The sequence below is a fragment of the Peromyscus maniculatus genome, chromosome 2 (genome assembly GCF_049852395.1).
Source record: "Peromyscus maniculatus bairdii isolate BWxNUB_F1_BW_parent chromosome 2, HU_Pman_BW_mat_3.1, whole genome shotgun sequence".
In the NCBI taxonomy this organism is placed as follows: Eukaryota; Metazoa; Chordata; class Mammalia; order Rodentia; family Cricetidae; genus Peromyscus; species Peromyscus maniculatus.
Window position 1 is genome coordinate 162,001,131 of NC_134853.1, and position 23,126 is coordinate 162,024,256.

The 23,126-nt window shown below is 46.0% G+C and overlaps 1 protein-coding gene across 5 annotated transcripts in view; it reads right to left on the minus strand.

The window, feature by feature from the left end:
* Window positions 1-23,126, minus strand: part of Prdm2 (PR/SET domain 2) — a 110,884-nt gene that overhangs the window by 12,577 nt on the left and 75,181 nt on the right. For 4 of the 5 annotated variants that reach the window (XM_042272264.2, XM_076565623.1, XM_076565622.1 and 1 more), the window contains 2 exons: window positions 20,869-20,979; window positions 12,435-16,827 (listed from right to left, as the gene is read on the minus strand). In XM_042272264.2, the coding sequence (XP_042128198.2) occupies window positions 12,435-16,827; window positions 20,869-20,979 (4,504 nt within the window). Of the gene's footprint in view, window positions 1-8,043; window positions 10,304-12,434; window positions 16,828-20,868; window positions 20,980-23,126 lie in introns of those variants that run through there. The other variant, XM_076565621.1, reaches the window with a different exon arrangement.

Genomic DNA, 23,126 nt, shown 5'->3' on the forward strand with positions numbered 1-23,126 from the left:
GCTGAGCGGCTCATGTAGGACTTTCTGCTCCCGCCTCCGCAGAGAAGCCCATGTTCCTGGCTAGTGTCCTAGACACAGGGCTGACACTGTCACTGGAAAGGCACGCTTACCATGTGATTGCATGGGCATTAGTCAATGGGAAAGGAGCTGCCAAAGAGCAGGGATATTATGGGATGGGGGCCAAGTTCCACCTCTAGCTTGTGTGCCTTCCCCCAAAGCCCTCACCCTGTCTGGCGCCAACCTTAACAGTTTAACCTGCTCCACACACTGGAGATGATGTGGCCTCAGGTCGTTCGTCCCACCCTGAGCTGCTCTACCAGCTCACTGGGTGGAGACCTTCCAGAAAGGCTCCTCCTGGTTGGGACAGACAACTCGGCCAGTTAGACGCTACTCAGTACTTGCGGAGCCCAAAGGCTTGCAGCTAGGTGGAGGCAGGTATAGAATGAACAACACGCCCCCCCCCCCCATACTTCCTTCCCCTTATCTGCCCTAGCTAATGGGGACTTGTTCGTTGGAATTTAATCCTCACCAAGAGCTGTGAGATGGGTATGCCAGCCTTTCAGAGTGGGTAAAGCACCTTGCTGTGGAGCACAGACACCGGGCCCCAAAAAAATCAGGATTGAAGCAGTATAGACTCCTAAGGATAGCAGGCAGCTTGTTACTGACCTAACTTGTTTTGCCCATTGGCACTATGGGATGTAGCTGTGAGCAAGGATCAAACACTGCATGGGGGGGGGGGGTGGAGATGGATGGATGTTCTCCAAGGAGATGAAGAGGAAGAACATACGATTTAATTGTACGTGTGCTCACTTGCATGTGAAAGACAGGGGGCACACTTAGGTGCTGTCTGTTTGGTGCTGTCCACCTTGTTTTTTAAGACAAGATCTCGCCTTGGCCTAAAGTCACCAAGGATACTTGGCTAGCTGGTCAGGGAGCCCCTGCCTGCCCAGTGCTGGGACACAGCTGAGCAGTCACACTGCACTTGTTCTCATGAACAAGGCTACTTTCATTACTGACTCCTGGGAAGCAAACACTGGGCTCAGGATTTACAGAAGCATCGAGCTGTAACTGTTGATTACAGTACGCTGGGACGACACCACAGGCAAATGAGTCTCAGCTGTCATTCTGTCCACAGCTCGTGTCATAGCAAAAGGTCAGAGTTTTTCTGGGACCTTCCCACTCTCCTAGCTCCTTGCTTCAACTCCTTAGGCAACAGTGGACACGTGACACCCAGTGACTTAGGAGACCTGTTTCCTTCATCTGCAGCATTAGGAGACCTGTTTCCTTCATCTGCAGCATTAGGAGACCTGTTTCCTTCATCTGCAGCATTACCCTTTGATTCTGTCAGCTGCTTCATTACAGCAGCTCTGACTCACAGGTGCGATGGAGAAATCACCAAGGTAGGTGACACTAGGCCGTGGATTAAGGCTTTGGAAACAAGTCCAAACACAGCCCTGCCAAGTGCGTACAGCATTGTGAAATCAGCCAATGCAGACATCAACAAGAAGGAAGGGGCTTCCATATTCTGGGTGAAAATCTCAAGACAAGAGGAGTGGGGTCCCCTGCAATGCATTCTGGGTGGCTGCTCTGAAAAGGGAGCCCGTGGATGTCTAGTGTCAGGATAAAGTGGGAGATGGTCCGATTTTTAGCTCCCAATTCTAGAACAACATAACAGAAAACTCTTCGAGCCTATGTGGGTAGCTCAACTCCCGAGGCTTGGCTGAGGCCAAAACTTGCCTGTAAGGACTCAGGTCTGTGCTATGGCACCAGAGTGGGCTGTAAAGAAAGAAGCCAAGCTTTCTAGTGCCTCTGAATGAACGAATGGTGTTTCGCTGTTCTGACAGCACCTACAGTCTCTGCTGTTTACTGATCAGCTGTCATGTTTTGTATGCATGTACACGACTAAGTACACACATGGGTGCATGTGAAGGCCAGAGGACAAATCTGAGTGCCAGCCCTAGAGATACTGTCCAGTCCTCTGAAATAGGTAATTCTCATCAGCTTGGAGCTTGTCAGTCAGGTTAAACTGGATGGCCACTGAGCCCTAGGGAATCTACCTGTCTCTGCCTCCCGGTGGGTTCTGGGGATTGAACTCAGGTCTCTGTGCTTACAGGGCAAGTACTTCAGCCACTGAGCCATCCTCCCAGTGCACACCATGAACGGTTACCCTGAGGACTGCATACTGAGGCACTATCCCTTCAGCCAGGTCTGTCATGGCATAGCTCCCCAAAGGGGCCTCTGCCTCTCACTAGATTTTAATCATTTCCACAGCTCCAAGAGTCACACTTGAACCCAAAACTTCAGTACTTTTTCATCACGAGGCCTGTGAAGTGGAGTAGCTCTCACACTTTAACCAGCCCTAAACATTTTTTTCTTCCATTATCCCACAAGTACTGAGTCTGTGTAGGAGCTTGGGCTATGGCAGGTGCTGGGGAAGCATGGGAAGGGAGGATGCTGCACCAAGCCAGCCCAAGTAATGACTCAAGTTCCTGTTTCCTCCTTGGGAAAATTCAAAGGACAGACAAGCCTGAGAACTCTCAGTTCTACCTCAGCTCTGACTTTCGGAGAGTCCTGGACTTTGAAGCTGCCCCTAACTTACCTGCCACTAGTGGGTTATAAAGACAGAGGAAATGTATGTGAAAGCACCTGAGAACTGAACAACACTCTATACCAAACAGAGATGGTAAAAGCAAGAGGAGTGCTGAATGACGACAGCTGGGAGGAAATTACACAAGAGTAATATATATCCTTTTAGGATGAAGGGACTCTGTAGTCTGGTTATGGCTCACTTGGGAAGCTAATTTCAAAGTCCCAGGGGTTACCGTTCAGTATATTTGGAACCTTATATAAACTTCTCGGGGGGCCGGCACACAGTCACAAAATGGTAGTCTCTTAAGCTGAAGTTAACAAGACCGTTCATGCTCAGCAAAATATTACCCTCACCTAAGCAGGTGTCAGACACAGCTCGGAATGTTACCACAGTGAGACACTGGCTGGCAGTGTCACTAACGGGCTCCATTTCTAAGTTTAAAAGACGCTTTAAAGAATGTAAATGTTGTTCACAATAGTGATGGAAGTCATTCTGTGCAGCAGTTCATCACCATGCCTGGGTTCAAACCCAACACCACTGAGGACAAGCAGAACAAGAAGCTTCTTCAGCAGCCCCCTCCCTCCAAAAGTCCCTCAGTGACCATCACCATGAAGACTGCTCAAGCACGTCCCACCCATTTCACAGGGAGTCAGTTCCTGAATGTCGCCTGGCAGATACTCGGTGATACCTCCCAAGGTTATGTGACCTTGGTGGGTGTTAACAATCACTACCGGGCCTTCCTAGGAGCCTGTGTCACCTTCATTAACACTCACAGCCCATGCATGGAGGCCTCCATCTACAGAGCAGGCAACCCAGGCTTGGCCAGCAAGCATTCATTACTGACAAAACCAAGGGAATCATAGTAATTCAGCTGGTTCCTCCAACTCCACTGAAACAAAACCGAGTTTTGGACAAGTGACAGAGGTATCAAGCTGCCATCAGGCACAGTTATATAAATGAAATCACTTTAATACAAGACAACCAGGTGGCTCCACACTGCAGCTTAGCACAGCAGCTGGGAGATCAGACTACTAGGTGTGGCGTCCCCTTACACCGGTGTGGGACAGGATTCAAGTACTGTCATCTTCCCCTCTGTTACCTGTAATGAGAACTGTGCTTCCTTCAGGTCCCGAGAGAGCTCAGAGTGAGGTCCCACTATGCACTCAGAAGAGATGCCATACAAGAAACAGTGGTTACTTTTGTTCCTCAACAGAATTGGTGCATCCCACGGGGTAAGCCCCGGCGCACAGGAATACTCTCCGGATCCACAGCAAGATACAGAATACAGCCTGACACCTGATGGCCTACACAGATGTTTTCTGATTAGCAGGAGCTAGGGGTAGGACTCAACACATCCAGTCATCGCATGGAAACAGAAGCTATCTGAAAATGTTCCTGCATCCTATCTGGGCTGGCAAGGGCTGGGCCTGATTATAGAAAGTGAGGAAGAGGATGCTACTACAACAAAAACTAAATCAACAAGGCTTAAATAACTTCATCCCAATACTGAAATATATCTCATCAAAATACTTATCTGCTTTAAATAGAAAATGTCCTTAAGCACTGCTGTGACAACATCCAAAAGCTGTCATACATTCTTTTTGCTAACCTACACGTGCCTCAAAGTCTAGGATGCTATGAAGTGAGTCCTGTTTAAAATTTACATTTATATTGATGCTAAGACTCAACAGATTACTAAAGTAGAACTTTACAGTAAATGTCTGTCTAAATACTGATAGATTCCTGCTCAGAATATAAACCTGCATCTCACAGTCCCAGACTCTGTGGCTCCCCAAACGACATTACTGTCTTGCTCCATCCAACATCTCAGGGAGCACCTATTACAGGACCCCTGGAGAAGCTGCTTCTCTGGCTGGCTTTCTGCTCTGGTTTGGTAGCTGAACACTAACATCTTCCATAAGATGTTTATGTTTCTTTTAACATCTGCCTGGATCTCCTATCACTCTACATCAAAGGCTTGAAAAAAGACATCCAGCCAGCATAAGTGAGGCAGAAACCACAGTGTGTGCAAATCCTATTTCAGAAATATTTCTAAGACCCTTATGGCTCAAAATTAAATCTATATCTTTTGGAATTGCATTAAGTAATTTAATGCAGTCATGTGGAGCTTAACCAACCCCCCACCTCTAGTTTTCTTGCTTAGTCAGAAGTAAATGAAGCTTACAGAGACCCTTAAGGCCCTAACACCCTTAAAACCCAGGAGAAGAACACTGGTTTAGTTCCCACCACGTGACAGCTCACAACTGTTCGAAGAGCACCAGGCACGTATGCACTGTGCATACATAAACACAGGCAAAACTCTCACACACAAGACAAACTTGAAATAATCTTTAAAATAACACCACAGGCAGATCTGATTTTGCATGTAAGGCAGTTTGCTGAGGTCGGAGGAGCCTAGACTAGCCTTCTTTGGGGGCTAACACACAGCTGGCCATGGTCTTCTGGCAGTCCCCCAACCGACTTCTTAAGAATCACTGTTAAACACAAAGGGCATGATGCTAACAAACTTGATTTTACATGCATGAACTCAGTTTCTGTTGCAGTCAACTGCTGAAGCAGAAGGTTCCTCTGAGCCTAGTCTGAGAGGAGGGACAGGCTGAGGGAGATGGGGCCGAAGTGCCAGCCAGGGTAGTCCCTCAGCCGTAGGTGTTCTATGTTTACTAATGCCCAAGTCTTTAAAGGAGAAAGTACCAGGATGGCTCCTGAGATCAACCCTAACAGTTCTTGAAGAGGAAAGGGCACTGTGAAGGGAGGTAAAACAGGTAAGTGATGAGCGAGCAGGTTGTGAGGCAGTGCCCTAAGGCACCACCTCAAGACTACAGTTGGCAGCAGTTCATGCCTTCCCTAATCACACCCACTCACAAGCCCCAGTTTGGTCCTATTTTCTCCTGTGTGAGACTGGATGCTTTATATTTGGAATTTTAATGCAACACAGATGTCATCTTTACCCTCAATTTGGATCTATTATTTGGTATTCCATAGCAGCGGCCACTTAAGGTCCTGGTGTGGAACAAGGTCTGTGGCAGGAAGGCTCAAGGCTCAGAAAGGAAGTGGCTTAAAAGGGTCTGAGGGCGCTGTGGCTGCTCCTGCTCCCCTAGGATTTACACGCACCCCAGTCCTGTGCCACCAGTGCGTATGTCTGTAAGTCCAGAGCTCAGGGTTCAGGGACTTCTGCAGTGTCCTGCAGGATGGTCGTGAGGATTAAGTGTGCAAACAGAAGGCTCAAGAACCCACAGATCCTCTAGGGATGGAGTTGCACACTGAAACTCTTGTTCGTGGGCTGAAACTAGCCAGAATATTTAAAGCAGAAACTGTCCAGCACTCCTGGGGCTCATAGTCTAAGTTGAGAGGGCTCTTCTAGTGAACTGCAGAAACCCTGGTCCAGAAAGGATATGGCTCTCTCTTAATGGCCTGCCCACACTTCCAAATATACAACAGTGCTCTAGCAGAAAGTTCACTGGGACCAGATGGGCAAGTGACAATCTCAGGCTGGTGTCAGGGAGGAAAGGCTAGGGGCTGCCAGCTCTGGAAAGCCAACAGACAAAACCATTCTCCTTAGCCATCAGCCAAGTCCTTAGGGCACCTGCAAAGTGGCGTGTATATTCACATAACCCTCTCAGTCTACTTGTGCTCTAATGCATTTTCAAAGTAAACTACCCTCTATGAAGTTTTTGGGTTTTTTGTTTTTTTTTTTTTTCCTTTTTTTGGTTTTTCAAGACAAGGTTTCTCTGTGTAGTTTTGGTGCCTCTCCTGGATCTCGCTCTGTAGACCAGGAACTCACAGAGATCCACCTGCCTCTGCCTCCCGAGTGCTGGGATTAAAGGCGTGCACCACCACAGCCCGGCGAAGTTTCTTACAGACATCAATCGAGTACAAGCAAACCTCAATATCCAAAGGCACACCACACGAAAAGTGAACTTGGATGTCAGTAAGCATTTAGATCTAAGTATGAAAATCTGCATTCCCCAGTCATCAGCACTCAAGCATCAAGTTGGTTGCACCTTTCTCATCAATCAGTTTGGGGGACAATGACATGAGGACAGCACTCCAAATATGAAGTTTGACACCAAAGCAAAGATCGCTAGGAAACCAGACTCACAGAGGTCAGGAGTTTTTGCTTTGCTTTGCTTTTTGGGACTGGGTCTCACTATGTAGCCCTGGCTGGCTGTGTAGCCCCTGACTCCTGATTAATGATATGCAGCACTGCACCTTCCTGGGACCAGGATTTTTGTTCATTCTGTTGGCTAACATACATTAAAGTACCTAGAATGGAGCCTGGCACATGTTAAAGACTCAAAACTAAGTTGACTCTAGAAACTATTCTTGCCAGGAAGTACTTGTCACAATGGAGCTTACAACAGCCAGGATGGGATCATCCCTGGAAATGACGTGAGGGGCCTCCAAACAGTACAAGGGACAGAAGGCTCTAGTCATTCAGCTTTTTAATGTTTAACAAATATTTCACTTGGCATAAAAGGTAAGAGGAACTGGAATGGAACAGCTCCTGCTTTACCAGATGGACATGGATGGCATGGCTTCTTGGGAGCTCTCCCATTTGGCAAACGTGTCTGAGGTTCCAGTGCCTCTGTCAGAGTCAGGGACACGATGGAGAATGGGAGAAGCACACCCTGTTCTTTGCCAGTGTGGGTGGACCAGCATGCAGGTCCAGCAACAGTCCACTCCTTGCTTTCTGCACACTGGAAACTAAGATCCAGAAAACAGCACTCACCCAAGGCTAACCCACGAAACACTAGGAAAGGACAATAGTCCAATGAACGAACCCTAAGCAGACAGGGTGGGAGGGATGCTGCTTTTCTTTCTCAGAGTACCTCCAAGAGTACCTCCAAGATCTGGCTTCCTGGCAGAGCACTGTGGTGCATCTGCATGCAATTGTGTACAGCATTTCCAAGAACAACTGTTGAAGGCATTTCCAACTTCCATCGCCATCCCCTCCTTCTCACTGGGTTTCTTAGAACCTGGTAGGTAGATTTGTGAATACCTGGACACTTAAGTTGTCAGGCCTGCAGTTCCTTCCCTAGAGGAAGGCCAGATAGAGGACCCTGGGATGAGAAGTGACAGAGTGTCAGACTACAGGAAATGCCTCCTATATACACACATTAAAGCCCCTGGAAGAAACTTAACACAAGCTTCTCTGATTCATGCCTGGGAGCAGTCAATCTGGAAACTAAACTGCAGGCAGCTCAGATGCAGTTGAGACCTCAGGTAACAACACCCCCAGTCCTTTGAACTGTTCTCATAATCCACAATCTTGATCCAGCCCTCTTAAGAGGAATCAACTGCAATTAGCAAAACCCAGTTGACACCACACAGACACAGGTAGAGAGAGGTCCCCGGTCAATGGCTGACTACACAGACTACACACCAAACAAGGTCCAAGTAGCCTGCTCCCCCTTACAGACAAAATGCAGTCCTTTCACAAGTGTTTACAAAGTGTTTATTGGTTACAATGATATAGAATGTGTGTCATCCAAATCTCCTCTAGTTATCAGGTATTTTAAATAACATAAAAAAAATCTTTCTTGGCCATCTAACAAGCAGAGGATGCATCCATTCTAAAAGGGCAAAATAGCAAACATCACTCTTGGATGTCTGTAATAAACTCTGTCAAGGCTACATTGGTTAAGATCAATGAACAATCCCTTTTGTAGGTCAAATGGTAAATTTTAATGTTTCCATTAGAATAGTCTTTATAGCACTCTGCAACAAGAAGCAACAAAATAACTAACAGCAAACTTCAGTACAGCAGACACTGTCCAGATTAACAATGCAAACAAAAATGTAAGATGTAAATCACATAATACAATTGAAGCACCCAAAACAATTTAAATAATTTTAAATATTTTATTTTTAAACTGCTACAAATGCTTTATACAGTATTTCAACACCAAGTCTCCTTAACAGAAATGTAACAAAATGGGAATGACAGTGAAAGGTTAAAGTGGCACAAATTCATCAAACAAGTATTAAACTACAAATTTTAAGAGGTAGATTACTTTTAAGGTTGAGTACAAAACACAGCATGAATAAAATGTAGCCATTTTCCACCAACTCAGTCATGAATTTGGGGGAAATGTCAGGACTCGTGGAGAAGTGGTACTGATCCACTTCAGAAGGAAGAGGCCAGTCTGCTGTTTTCAATCTACTGAGACTCAAGTGTAAGGCCTGGTGTGCTGATACAGACAGCTATACAGGACTGGATGCTTTCCATAGTCTGATACACTGCTACATAGCATCTCGTAACACAACAGCTATAAATTAGTGCCAGGCAGTGAGAGAATAACATCCACTTGGGATAAATAAACATGACACTGATAGAGCCATAAAAAGGAGTCCATATCCAATCTGGCTTCCTCTGCATTATACTGGCAATCTGCTTGTGATTTTTAAGAGTCAAGGGGTAGAAATCAGCTAAATGCCTCTCTGTGTAATACAGGCAAAAGAAAGGAAGGCATCAAGGGCTGGTGTGTAAGCAAGTGTTCTGAAGTGAGTGCACCCGATCTGCCACTCCTGAAACCACAAGGACCACTGATAAACAACAGCACTTGCTTTGCAAGGTTCAGTTCAATCACTCCCTTATCTGCTCTCTGCCAGACTCAAGGGCCACACTCAGAGCTGGGTTGCCAGTCCAGTGATGTGGAAGGAGCCAGTTCATCTAGCCCGTCTTATGGCACCCTGGCTCTTTGGATCTCAATTCCCTGAGAGCCCAGCACACATGTGAGAACACACCAAAGAGACTCTAACCTGACTCTAACCAGGGCAAGAAGCCTGCTGGCAAGCAGCTGTATGTTCTTGCAAGCTGGGTAGAGTTTGCGTCCTTTGCCGTAGTGCGTATCCTAAGTTGAGCATGCAATACCTTTTTGTCAGTTAAGGTTTGTTTTGTGGGGGTGGGGGCTTTTCTACAGGAAGTTCCTAGAAAATAAGAAAACTGAAGATAAATGACAACATAACACAACCTTATATGAACTGACCATGTTAAAGGGAAAAAAAAAGGTGAAATGACTATAAGACAAATGTCACTAAGACAGAAACACATACACGACTCTTAGAGTTTTAGAAACTCCACACCTACTCCAAAAGACACTGGGCTGTTTCTCACCCATGGTGGGTGGGGCTGTCAGCAGAGGGGGGAACTTTGTTAACTCAGCACTTGGTGCTGGTGGTGGAGAACCTGTCCTAAAGTTGCTTCTTTTCTAGCTTTCTAACTTGTGGACATGGGGGTGGTGGGGGTGCTGTGGAAAATGTTGCTTGGATAGAGCGGCCCTTTGGATTACAGGGGAGAACATGGTAAGAATCTGATTTACTCTCTGGCAAGGAATCCTTAACAACATATCCAAAGGCAGTAGCAAGAAGGCCCAGGCAAACTGTGCTACACACTCAGGACAAGGGTCACCTGCGTGCGTGTGTGTGTGTGTGTGTGTGTGTGTGTGTGTGTGTGTGCGTGCGCGCGCGCGCGCGCGCGCGCGCGCGCGCGCGCGCGCGCTGTTTTGTTGAGAAAAGCATTTGGAGCACATGGCCTTTTACCCCCAGAATGGCGTATCAGCAGTGGCCAGCTGATAATCTGTAGAGTCCTGTGCTCAATGCTGTGTTCTGGTTACATGCATGTGGCTGGTGGCAGTCATGTCCTTGAAAAATTGCAGAACCCTACGATGGCTTTCAAATAATCATGGTTTGCTGCAATCAACAACAAACAGGAAGGAATGAGTTGCAAGTTCTGCAGAGCTGAGGACAGCAAATCCCTGCAACATGGGAGCTTGTATCAGGGAGACTCTTGTAAGCCAACTGAGAGAAACACTGGGGCAGAGGACCACTGTCAGTAAACGTTCCTCTCTTGTCAGCATACAACACACAAGCACTAAGAATGAGCTCAGTCTAGCCTGTATCAGCCCTGAGTTAGAGAACACCTGGTGTACATATGTCAGCAGCCAGGAATCCTACTGCTGTCTACATTTGCAATGGGATACTAATAACCAAAACACACTCTGCACAAATGCCCAGTCTTATATCTAGGCAGTCAAACATCATGTTCCATTGGACATTTGGTTTTTAATTGTCCAAAACAGCTCATGAGGTTGTAGCCCCAATGGTTGATGCCAAGCATCCTGCAGATCTGTCTACAACACAGGGGCAATGACTCACAAAGGAAAAGGATTAGCCACCGGGACATCTGCTGCACCTAGGTCTATTATTGAGTGCACGACTCATGTTTTCGTTATCTGTTCCTTTAGTGATTCTTTTTAGACCACCTTTAACTCCAGCAATGTAACTCTGTTAACTATCAAAATAGTTTAAATTTACTGGAGCAAAGATGAAAGATACACATGCACACTCAGTTCTTATGTTTTCAAACATTTACCCTTGAAAAGTCTAAATAGGATCCAGTATGAAAGGAAATGCGTTTAGAAAATACTATAACAGAGTAGATTCTAAAGCATCAACTACCTGGAGGTGTTCTGGTAACCCACAAAAATGATGGTTCAATAATGTTCCATTGGTGTAGAACTCTCTAGAACAGAGGCCAGTAACAAGCAGGGAGCGCTGATGACTGAAAACAGTGCTTTCTATCACCACAACCAACTCCACGATGCCACCTATGCACCGGTGTGGCCAAAGATGACCAGATCTATAGCAACTAACACTCAGCACATTTTTAAGTACCTTTAAAAATTCCAACCATTCAGGGCTATAGTAAATCGTTGAAATCAGCCTTTGTTGGTGCCCATGACCTAGAGCTTTCCTTTGCTATGCTTCAAGGCACACTAGCACCAAGAACTCTACCTGATCGTCATACAGTGACAATGAAATCTTTGTAGGCTTAGGTCTTCTCCAAAACAAGTCACTCCACAGCTGTCCCTCATTCTGTTTGTTTCCAACACCCAGAATTATAGTCATGACAGTCCAGAATCTAAGCAGGGTGCATACAAGGTGTCCAGGTATTTGCAGAGATGCCTTCTGATGGCCACTGACTGGGGACATGGGGGCATTATATGGGAATTCCAAGTGTATATCAACTCAGCCTGAGAAGTTCAATCAATGTAACAGATTGAACTAGGGCCATAACATCATCCTGTCTGTCCCTGAGAACAGTTTGTAATGTGAGGAGAACATGGAATAAGGCAGTAAGGTCAACTTAGATGAAATGAAATCTAATGTTATGGGGAAGACACTGAGCCTCAGGGCCACAGGGCCCTGCCTCCCTGCAATCTCAGTGCCTATTCCACTCTTCTTGCCCATTGGAACCTTGACTGCTGATCACACTATGGCTGTAAGCAGAGGGCTGGAGGGGGAATATAAGGCATTTTTAAGATATATGGTATTTTATTTTTAAGCAACATGGTAAATTTTTAAAATTCAAACACTAGCAAATGGAAGCATTAATAATAAACAGTCTTAGACATTAGTAGGTATGCTTAAGTCACACTATAAAAGAGTGCACTGCAGTTGCTAATGGACTTGTGACCCACTTTACCCTAAGGAATGCAGGACCAGGAACCAACACGAGTGGCAATGAAACATTGCTCAAGATGTGAATTAAAAGAACCTCATCTTTTCACACGAGGAAATGGGTTCAAGCTCCATCCAAAAATTAGAGAAATGGTACCACTTTGTGAGTACTAAGTCTGAAATAAAATGTATTTATTCATCTGTACAGCAGCCAAAGCAGCAAGGGTATGCTACAAATTATGCAACTGCCACTTTGCTAAAAAGCTCGTGTCAACATTTTATAGGAGGGGGAAACAAAACCATCCTCCAGGCCGGCTACAGCTCTCCTGGCGGTCCTCACATCCCCGAGCTCAGGGCTTACCTCAAGTCCTTCAGCTCATGCCTGGCACTGCTGTCCTCTCTCCTGCTTTCACTCAGGTCTGCAGCAGCTGCCAGCTGAAGGCTTCTGGTGATGGGGCCCCCACTCCGCTCTCTAGACTTCACTATGAAGCGGTCTGTTCTTTTCTTACTGGCCAGAGCAGTCTTGCTCTGTACAACAGCTTTGCTCTTCTGCACTCTCACATGCAGATTTCGGGACGATTTGCTTGAGAGCTGAGCACAATGACTCTTGGCAACAGCCTTGGACTTTTTGCCCTCAACATGAGTAATTTTGGCCATTCTTATAGGACTGGAGTTCCTCAAGGATGAAGAGCTTGCTTTTTTGGATTTGACTGAAGCTGCAAACTTGACATTCTGTCTGGATCTGAAGGATGAGGAGGGCAGTGAGGCTTGGGCAGGGCCTGAGCTCCGAGCTCTGGTCTTGCCCAAGGGCGCCTGCGTGCTCTGCATCTTAATCTCCGTGTCCGCGGTCCGTCTCCGGGGATTGCTGCTGCTGTTTCTGTCACTGCTGGCTGGTGATGCGTGGCCACCTTTCTTAGATGAATGGGAAACTTTTCTTTTGGAAGGAGAAAGGGGTTTTTTAGGACAGCTGAAAGCGGCGTGCTTATTCAGGCTGCCGATGTATGTGAACTCCCTGTCACAGTAAGGGCAAATGTGTGAAGATACCTCAGAAGTGTCCTTCAGGTCTGTCTTCTGCTTTGCAGATCTGTTCTTCTGAAGGATCGCTTTCTGGACCAGCTGATTTTTCTTCTTCAGTGCACTTAGCTTGAGCTTATTGGGAGACATTTTGCTGAGTTCAACATTGAAGCTCAGTCTCTTGGGCTGCCCCATCCGTCTGAAGGCGTTTTTCCCAGAGTTGTCTAAAACCACCACTCCATTTTTGGGTTGCACAGTTTGTTTCAGGGGCACTGGGTTTTTCTTAGGGGTGTACCTCTTCTTGTCACTTGCAGATGCACATGCCAAGATATGTTTATGCAGCTCAGGCATATTATCAACACCCTTTCCACACTTTGTGCAGCGAATGGCAGTCGTGAAAGTCTGTGGAATATTGTGGGTAGTGAAGTTTGTGGCCGTTACGCCAATACCCATGGGGTTTCGATGGTGGTATTGAAATGGAGGTGGTTTAAAGCTCGGGTAGTGCTGATTGAGACCAAGTCGGACATCTGGATCTTTCGTCTTTATTCCAGAAGCCATTATTTTGATGGTCGTGTAAAGCTCTTCAGAGGAATCATTTAACTCCTCCTCTCTAGAAGTTTCCAAAGGCTCTTCTGGCAAACTCTGAATATGCTCCACATGGGCCTTGCTGGGGTCTGTGAAGTTCTGGGGCCTCAGGGTCCCACTTTCAAACTCGTGATGTGTGCACACCTCATCTGGGTGGAGATCTCGCTGGTGCTGCTGTAAATTGCACAAGAAGGCAAACTCTTTCTTACACACCGAACACACAAAGATATTCCCAACTCCGTGAAGCAGAAATCGATGCTCTGACAGGTCAGTCTTACCCTTAAAAAGCTGCACACAAAACTCACATTTGAAGGGCCATTCTTCAGCATGAACAGATAAATGTTTGGTTAGGTCCTTAATGGAAAGAAAAGGTGATTCACAGACATTGCAAACAAAGTTTTTGCTGAATGTTTCTTGGACAACACTCTGTCCACCTGCAGGTGGGGCCTCTTCCTTGGGTTTCAGACCTTCACTCTCTGACTCCTCCTGTTTGAAAGTTATTGCAGGGAGCGATGCTTCCAGGTTGTCACCAGAGGAAAGCACAGAGGACACTGCTGAGAGAGGAGGAGGTGAGGGAGATGTGGAGGAGCATGAAGAGGAGGAGAAGGAAGAAGGAGAGGAGGAGGAGGAGGAAGAAAGTGTCGGAGGTCCAGGGGACGCAGCAGACATGAGTGGCTCCACAGGAGGAATGGGGGAGGGTGAAGGGGACACTGTGGGGGAGAGAACCGGGAGAGGGGACTGGGCAGTGGCCTGTGAGAATGGAGAGGGGCACTGCTGAGGAGACGCATCTGAAGAGGGAGTGGGGAGAGGGACAGTGGGAAGGAGGGGAGGTGGCGGAGTGGCAACCGTCAACACAGGAGGGCACGGGGGAGGGGAAGAAGGCTCTGTGGGGGTCAAGAGAGGAGGCAGCTGACCCGAAGACAAGGAGGTTGTCTGTAGAGAGGGTGATGAAGGACCAACTACTTCTGGTGGGGACTCGACAGCAGGGGCTGAGGAACTCAAGTCAGGCCCAAGTTCAGGATCTGGCTGTGTATCTAGAGATTTACAAGGACTTGGGCTTCTGGTCACCTCTGGGGTGGTTTCTGTAGGTAAGCTAACACCATTATACTCATTGAGAAGAACCTTTTGTAGCATGCAGGTGGTTGGTTTCTTCTTCTTTGCAGCACCACAGGCTGGCTGTGCTGAATGGTTCTCTTTGAATTCCTTGCCTTCAGTATCACAAGGCTTTTTATGCACACTGAGATCCAATACAGATTCCCATGGGACTGGAGTCTTGCCTGTGCCCTCGGACTTCTGTTTGACCCCGCTGGATAAATCCAATGGCTGTTGGTTGCACACACTGCTGAAAGTAGAATTGGCTGCCCACTCTTTTGTTATTTTGTATTCATCAAAGCAAGGAGGGCTTCCAGTTTCTCTCTCATCTCTCCCAGACAAACTCCATGCTGGTGAGTCACTACGATTTTCTAATTTGGGTTTCTTGGAAGTCAGAACTGTATCTGTCCACGCTGCTTTCCCATCACTTGGTTTCCCAAAGTCTCGAAGGGCAGGGCTGTGCTGTGGAGAACTGGGTGGAGAGCTGGTGCGCCTCTTAAACCTACTAGAGGTCACTGGTAACATAGATGCTGGAGTGGATACACACACGGGACCTAACTTGGGAATCTCAGCCGCTGAAAGTCCTGCAGGAGGAGTCAGTTTGTCCTGGGTCTGAAGAAGCTGCTTGAGCTTTGAAGATAAATAGACACCCTTCTCTTTATGGAAAGACACTACCTCTGTTGTGGATATGCTCAGAGGCAAACTTAAGGAACACGAGGGCGCTGTGGAGTCAGAATCTGCTTCAGCTTTAATTTTGGGGAGTACAGGTGGACTGGCAGTTCTCCGTTTCTTGGACTCACAATTTGTGCTACTGGGAGACTCTTTGGGAAGATCATCTGTTACAGAGACCTGGGTGCTCTTTATATTTTGAGTAATTTCCACTGTTACTGGGGCAAGCAGACAATCTATGCCATATAAGTGTGCAGAATTAGACTCCATCTCAATCACATCACAATTACTAGTGCTGTTGTTGGTCTGAATCTTACCATCAATATAGTAATTTAGGTTTTCAGAGATGTTGCTTGAAATGTCCATAATGTAGACATCATCAGCTTCCCCTTCCTCCTCTGGCTCTGTGCTTGGTACATAGACATTCTGGGAGGGTGGGGCCTGCTCTGCTGGTGGCTGTGGCTCTTCCAGGAGTCCTCCTTTTCGACGGACACCTTTGGGAATCAGATGGCGTTCATGAACCCTGCGCTGATGTCGTCTCATATTGGTGTGAGTTCCAAATACCTTTTTGCAGTATTTGCAGGGATGAAGTTCTTTAACTTCGCCGTTCTCTTCCACGAAAGATGACTTTATTTCCTGGGAGGCTTTCTCTGAGTTCAATATCAGACAGTCTTGTCCAAGTTGAGGTGGACTTGACTCATCTTTAGAAGTGACATTTTCCCCCTTGCCATCATCTAGGTCCTCTGAGGGCTGTAGTGTCACGCTGGGTCTCCTCTTTAACCCCGCTTCATGGCGACGTTCATGCCGTCTTCTGTTAATCTGTGTGCCAAACGCTTTCCCACAGTACTTGCACTTGAAAGCATGATTGATTGTAGACATGTGGATATGCATGTGGCGTTCAAGCCCTTGCTTGGTTGCAAATTTTCTTTCACAATGCTGACATGGAAACGTAAATGTTTCAAATGCATCACCGTTGGCCTCCTCTCTAGTTCTAGAGTTGTGGAGAAGAGGGGCCATGTCTGGAGAGTCTTCAGAAGTTTCATTTGAAATGCTCTGTGGTTCTTCTAATAAATCCTCTGGCTTTTCTTCACATCGTATTTCTGGCTCTTTCACAGAGCTTTCATTCAGCATGTCAGCTTCTTCCTCCCCATCTTCTTCCAACTCCTCCTCTTCTTCCAACTCCTCCTCTTCATCCTCCTCCTCTTCTTCCTCTTCCTCCAGATCATTGGTCTCACAGTCTGTGACTTCTTGTTTCCCATCTGGCTCTGGCTGTGGTTCGCAGGCAGGGAGAGGGATGGCCACCTGTGGAACTGCATCCTGGCTGATCACCTCAGGAAGAAGGGCTGGCTGCTCAGGTGCGGAAGCCAAAGGCCTCTTGTCCTCTTCCTTAGGACCTAGGGGCACAGAGGAACAGAAGCACAGAGGTAAGGACACACTGGCTACGTGTGATCAACTCCTATGACTTCACTGCCAGAAGGCACTAAGATATATGAGCAAGAACACTCCATTTATAGAGGTAGCTGGTGCAAATACCTTCTACTGACTTAACAAATGAAAGGGACTGCTTAGCACTAGGGAACACTCCGGACACTTCAGGACAAGCAGATCCACAGGGTACTGAGCTTTTTGTTTACAAAAAAAGTAGTGCCTACAATGGTGTTGGAACAGTCAGTATTAACTGTAAGGAGACTAGTTGTAAATTCCAATTTCTCATGATTCAAAGGACTTGCTAAGCCTATCAGATTAGATTCTTGACAGTGTACCTAAAGGACGAAACCAGAACTCATTCTGATATAATCAGTTCTTCAAGTCAAAGAAACTTTCTATCGCTTAGAAGCCTAATCTAATTGTAATGAATCAGGAGCACTTCACTGAAGAAAACAGCAATCTCCAATTACTTGTGACACTATATGCTTATTCCCACCTAAAGTAGACAGTCCAGAGGAGGGCTTGCTAATGAAGCCACAGTTGAGCAGAGACATAAAGGAAATAAGTCACACAATCGCCTGGTGGACAGAATGCACTGGACAGAGAAAGCAGCCAATACATTAGTTCTAAGTCAAGATGGCACCAAGCAGGTTCAAGATTGGAAAGGCTGTAAGAGAGGGTTGGGAAAAGGCCAGGAGATGAGATTAGAGGTAACCCAGGACCTAGATACCATGAGAAGCTAGCCATTACCCTGAGTCAACAGGGAGGTGGTTCTAACAGAGAAGTTATATGGCTCCACTTTAAAGAGAATCAATCAGGTTGCTCACTGGAAGGAAAATGGAAAACCTAAGTGGGTAAGGGAGGGAGGTGGTAAGAAGAGCTCATTGCTCTAGGAGAGGTGCAGGACAGTGACATACAGGTAGTAGGATGGGGAAGGGGGTGGAAGTAATCGGACCCTGGGTACTAGTATTTGGGAAATGAAGCTGACAAAATGTGCTTATTAACTGGCTGTACTGAGAAGCCAGAAGACTGCAGAAAAACTGCAATAATCCTGCTTACCAACCCACAGTGACTACAGGAAGAGCAGGGATATCTATGTACACGTGTAGACATGTGACAGAGAGAAATCATGAGTTTACTTAGGATGAACTAAAGTTTAGGGTATGGTAATATAGTTGTCCCACTGAAGATATTAAGTAGAATTTCATAAGAATCTTGAGGTCAACACCAAGGCTGGGGCACCTGCCTATACCCAAGTCCTCAGGGGAGAGAGGTTAATGAGCAATGAACTTCAGACTACCTAGAAAGGGGACAGGCAAGGAAGGACTATATCCCAGACACTGAGAGGATGTTATGGCTAATATCTGTCAGCTTGACCTACCTAGGAAAAAGGAACATCAACTGGGGAAGTGCCTCCAGCATATATATTAGCCTATAGGCATGTCTGTGGGGCATTTTCTTGATTGATGGTTGATGTTGGAGGGTCCAGTCCACTGTGGGCAAGGCAAGCCCTGGGCATGTAATCCCAGGTTGAATAAAACAATGTAGCTGAATTTGAGCCTTGAAGCAATCCAATAAGCAGTGTTCCTCCATGGTCTCTGCTTCAGTTCCTGCCTCGGCTTCCCTCATTAATGGACCATAACCCATAAGCCAAATCAACTGTTTCTTCCCCTACGTGCTTTTTGGTCATTGTTTTATCACGGCAACAGAACACAAACTAGGACTGAGAGTGAGGAATATCCTCTAGGTCAAGAAACAAGTCACAAGGAAGGAATGGTCTGTTCAGTCCAGAGCTGCAGGACGCTGGGTAAATAAAGGACTAAAACTGGGGTATGCTCCATTTGCCAACAGGGAGGTCTGGTGACCAAGACAACAGCCACAGCAGAACAGTGAGGACAAATTCTCAAAGGGAAGGGAAAGGAAGGAATGTTAGGAGCTCTTTCAAGGTTCTCTCTATATATAGGACTTGTGGATGGAAAAGAACAGAAGACTCTTCCAGATCAAAGCTAAGAGGAAGATGCAGCATGAGTGCTGGTAGGGTGGTCCACATGTCACCTGCCCAATAAGAAGGACCAACTGCTATGCTATTGAATTCAGCCCCTTCACCCATAGTCACCCTCAGAATTCAGAAAACTGCAAAAGAGGCAGAGCTACAATTTCTCTACACCAAGTAAACTGGCCAACTCTTCAAGTTTCCTGACAGATCCCCATGAAGCATGCACAATAGACAGCATGAGTCACACCAGACTGTCAGGACCCTTAGCCCTACCTCCCACACACATCCCAAGTTTATAGCAGGAGCCACACACAGCAAGCAAGCAACTATCCTATAATAGACTAATGGCCATATGTGGTGTGAAGTATGCTATGCAGGCTAACCCAAAGTTCATAAGGATCAAGGATGGAGAGGGAAGAACAACAGAGGGCAATCAAAGTGAGGGACAGAAAGCATCTGGATACAAAATCATTTGGGATACTGAACTATGGGATGGATGAAGAGACTGAGAAAAAGACTTTCCTGAATGCTGAGACCAAGGCGGGAATGGTGCTGTTGGACAATAGGCTATGAGACAGAGGCAGGAAAGAGCGGTCCAACTGTCGGGATACAACAGGCTGTCCACAGACAGGGACCACTGGAGAGAGGAAATGCTAAAGAGCGCCCAAATGCTACAAGCTCTGCAAATACAAAGGTAAGAATAAAAGTTCACTTAACCACCTAGGCATCAGCCCTCTTGCTATTTCCTAGAAACAGAGGTCCTACTTCTCCCACCTGCGTCTACCTCCTTAGCAATAGGCTCCTGTTTCTAAATAGAAATCAGCCTTCTCTCCCTTAGACACATTTTATATTTTCCGTGTGCTCTCAACAAGCCGGGAGAGCCATCAATAATGTTAGTAATACATTTTAAATGAGCTCTCCGATATTTTTAACAAGCACCCAGAACACTGGACCAAAGTCAACATGGGACAACAGGAATCTATTTCCATGGCTCCAAAAGGTCTTTCTAGAATTTGTTTTCTGTGATAATCTGTAGTTTCCTTAGGTTTTAAAAATGCCTACAATTGATGATCAATCTGGTTTGACACTATCTAAAGCAGTGGTTCTCAACATTCCTAATGCTTTCTGTCTTCTTGGGCTTTCACACATAAGGGCTGGGAGACCTTGGGTCAGCAGCTACACTAGGCAGAGTGACCCTCACACTGACCTGCAGTACCAAACCCTGGGCCTCAGCATCAAGTGTCTCTTTCATGGTTTAATGGTTCAACAGGGAACAATAACTCTTGACTTACTAAAGGGATCTCTTACATTTTCAAACTCTACTTTTAAATAAAAACTGTTTAGCAATTTTTGTATTGTTCAAACAAATGTCTTAGCAAATTTTGCTCTCAGGAGGCAAAAGTTATATTGAACTCATCTCACTTCCCCCACTGTGTAAAGCACAAAGGGAGGTTTAGGGGTGGAGGGGAAGCTCCCCTTCTTCCAGTTAATTCCTTCTGTTTAAAAATCACACTGACCTCCTACCTGATTCCCTCGGTTACCCTGAAGGCCATGTACACAATGAACCCATCCTTCCCTGAGTCACAAAAGGGCATAAAAATTGTGATTCTTTTGAGTGTTGTCATCACCAACAGGGCAAATAAGTGACCATAAAAGGCATTCAAGATATTGATAGCCCTAACCCCTTCCCCTCCCCCCCCACAAATGTTTCTTGCACGAGTCACAAGCCTATATTCTGAAATCTGCCTGTCTGTGTCACAATGAACAACTCTTGGGCAAGCTCCTGTCGCTATGTGAATTTGCCTGCATCAAACTAAGAAGACACATAAGAGTCCCAAATATGGAAGAGGTGGGGTGTGGAAAGTTCAGTTTCTATACTAAACTCAAGACGGCTTACTTGCTAGTTGAGCCCTCTCTAGTTCTTGGCAGCTTCTCAGGTGGGCAAGCCAGAAGACAAAAGACTGGATGACGTAATAACACATACCCAGATCACCAAGATCTCATCACTTACCTTCTGCAGAGCCTCTCATGTTTGCAAAGGTGGAGTCGGGCTCACTTGCCTTCAGCTGTGTGGCCTGGGTTCTGAGGCCTTTGTTTTTATTCTCTTGGGATTTCTTCTTTCCTGAAATACAGCATGCATTTATTTACTCATTCATTCACATCACACTGATCTTAGAGACAATTATTAACCAAAGCAAAGTAAACTGTATTTGTAGGCAATTTTAGCATTTTGGATTTCTAAAGAAAGGAATGGATGACTGACTGTAAATAACATCAAATCTGTCAAAGAAAAAAGAAATTCATAAGTCCTACACTTTTAGATGCTCAGTCCCTAGTGTCACAGCTGTAATAGCTATCCAATTAATGAACAATGTATTCTCAAAAAGTTAGCAACAGGCCAGGCGGCGGTGGTGGTGGCGGCGGCGCATACCTTTAATCCCAGTAGTTGGGAAACAGGGGCAGGCAGATCTCTGATTTCAAGGCCAGCCTGGTCTACAGAGCGAGTTCCACAACAGCGGGGCTACAAAGAGCAACCCTGTCCCTGTCTCGAACACAACAACAAAAATAATGATACAAAAGAAACTTTAGAATCACCAAAGTTTGAAATCATATAAATAATATATGGGCAAAGGCATATTAGAGAGAAACAATAAGGTGTAACTTAAAACCTTTTTATTAAGATAACCTATTGGTTAAGCTAGGATAATCCCTAACTGCAACTTCTACTTTAATCCCAGCACTTGGGAGGCAGAGGCAGGTGGATCTCTGTGAGTTCGAGGCCAGCCTGGTCTACAGAGTGAGTTCCAGGAAAGGTGCAAAGCTACCAGAGAAACCCTGTGTCGAAAAACCACACACACACACACACACACACACACACACACACACACACACACACACACACACACACAAAGTAGTAGACATTGCACTGCATTATGAAGGATAAATATGGCTCAACATCAAATGCAGAGTGATCATGAACAACTCCATCAGCCAGCATAGCCCTTGTTTCAGTAATAACATGGGGAGAGGCACACAAAGTTCAGGAAATAAATATTAAGTGCATTTCAAATGATCCCAAAGCACAGAAGGTTAGATTCAAACATGACATCTCCTGAGAAGCTACAGCAATGAACTGAATCCCCAAAGGAACACAGCAGAGTACACTGCAGGTCCAGTCCTGAAGGACTGACCCCAAATTGGTCATCAGATCCAGGGGAGTCTCAAGTCCCTTACCAAACACTCCCTTCTCTTCTGGCACTGTTCTCCCCACCCCATCCCAAAAACCCCCCATGTTTCCCTGCTTTTCCTAAACAAGCCTTCTCCCCCTTTATGTCCACCTCAGCTAAAGACGGACAAGAGCCGGGCGGCAGTGGTGCACGCCTTTAATCCCAGCACTCAGGAGGCAGAGCCAGGTGGATCTCTGTGAGTTTGAGGCCAGCCTGGTTTACAGAGAGATTCAGGACAGGCACCAAAACTACACAGAGAAACCCTGTCTCCAAAAAAATAAAAAAAAGAAGCCACTCATCACTCGGAACACAAAGAAATCACATTCTGATAGTCTCAGACAATCACAGGAAGAATAAAGACAACTGATGAAAACTAATGTCAGAAACTCAAAATGGCATAACTGAAAAGATCATTAGATTAAAAGTACAGAAATCAATTATAATATAAAGTACTAACTAAAAAGATTTTGATAAAATTTTAACAGATATAACAAGAAAACAAACTACACAAAACAAGTCATTTAATTTGTTAGTCTTCAAAAGGAAAATCCTAAAATATCTATCATTTTAAGTGCCCAAATCTTTAGCCAGTAAGAAAACATGCTTAGTTTTTGTCTTTTTAATTTGGGGGGCAGAGGGGTTGTTCTTACAACTATATGGTTAGAAACTCCTGACAGTATGCCCACATGTTCTTTTCCACCTGCAGTTAAAGAACACACATATGATCAGAAGCATCTCCACTCTGGTATGGCTAGAAGTCAAAGGGCAGAGGATCATGGCAATGGTTGATTCCATCTCCAGGTGAAGAATCATACTAATCGGCACCACAGGAGTCAGACACATAGGCAACTTGGGGGGGGGGGACGGACACTCAAGACTCCCCTGTCTCGCCCTTACAGTGCTAGTCTAGGAAACACACAGGCACCTTCCACAGAGTGAGGGAGGCTCTTTGGACTCCCCTGTATTGACTTTCCACTGTGTGGAACAGAATCTGGATCCTCTTCCCTTTCAACAGTTCCTCATCCTCAGTGTCTATGTCCTT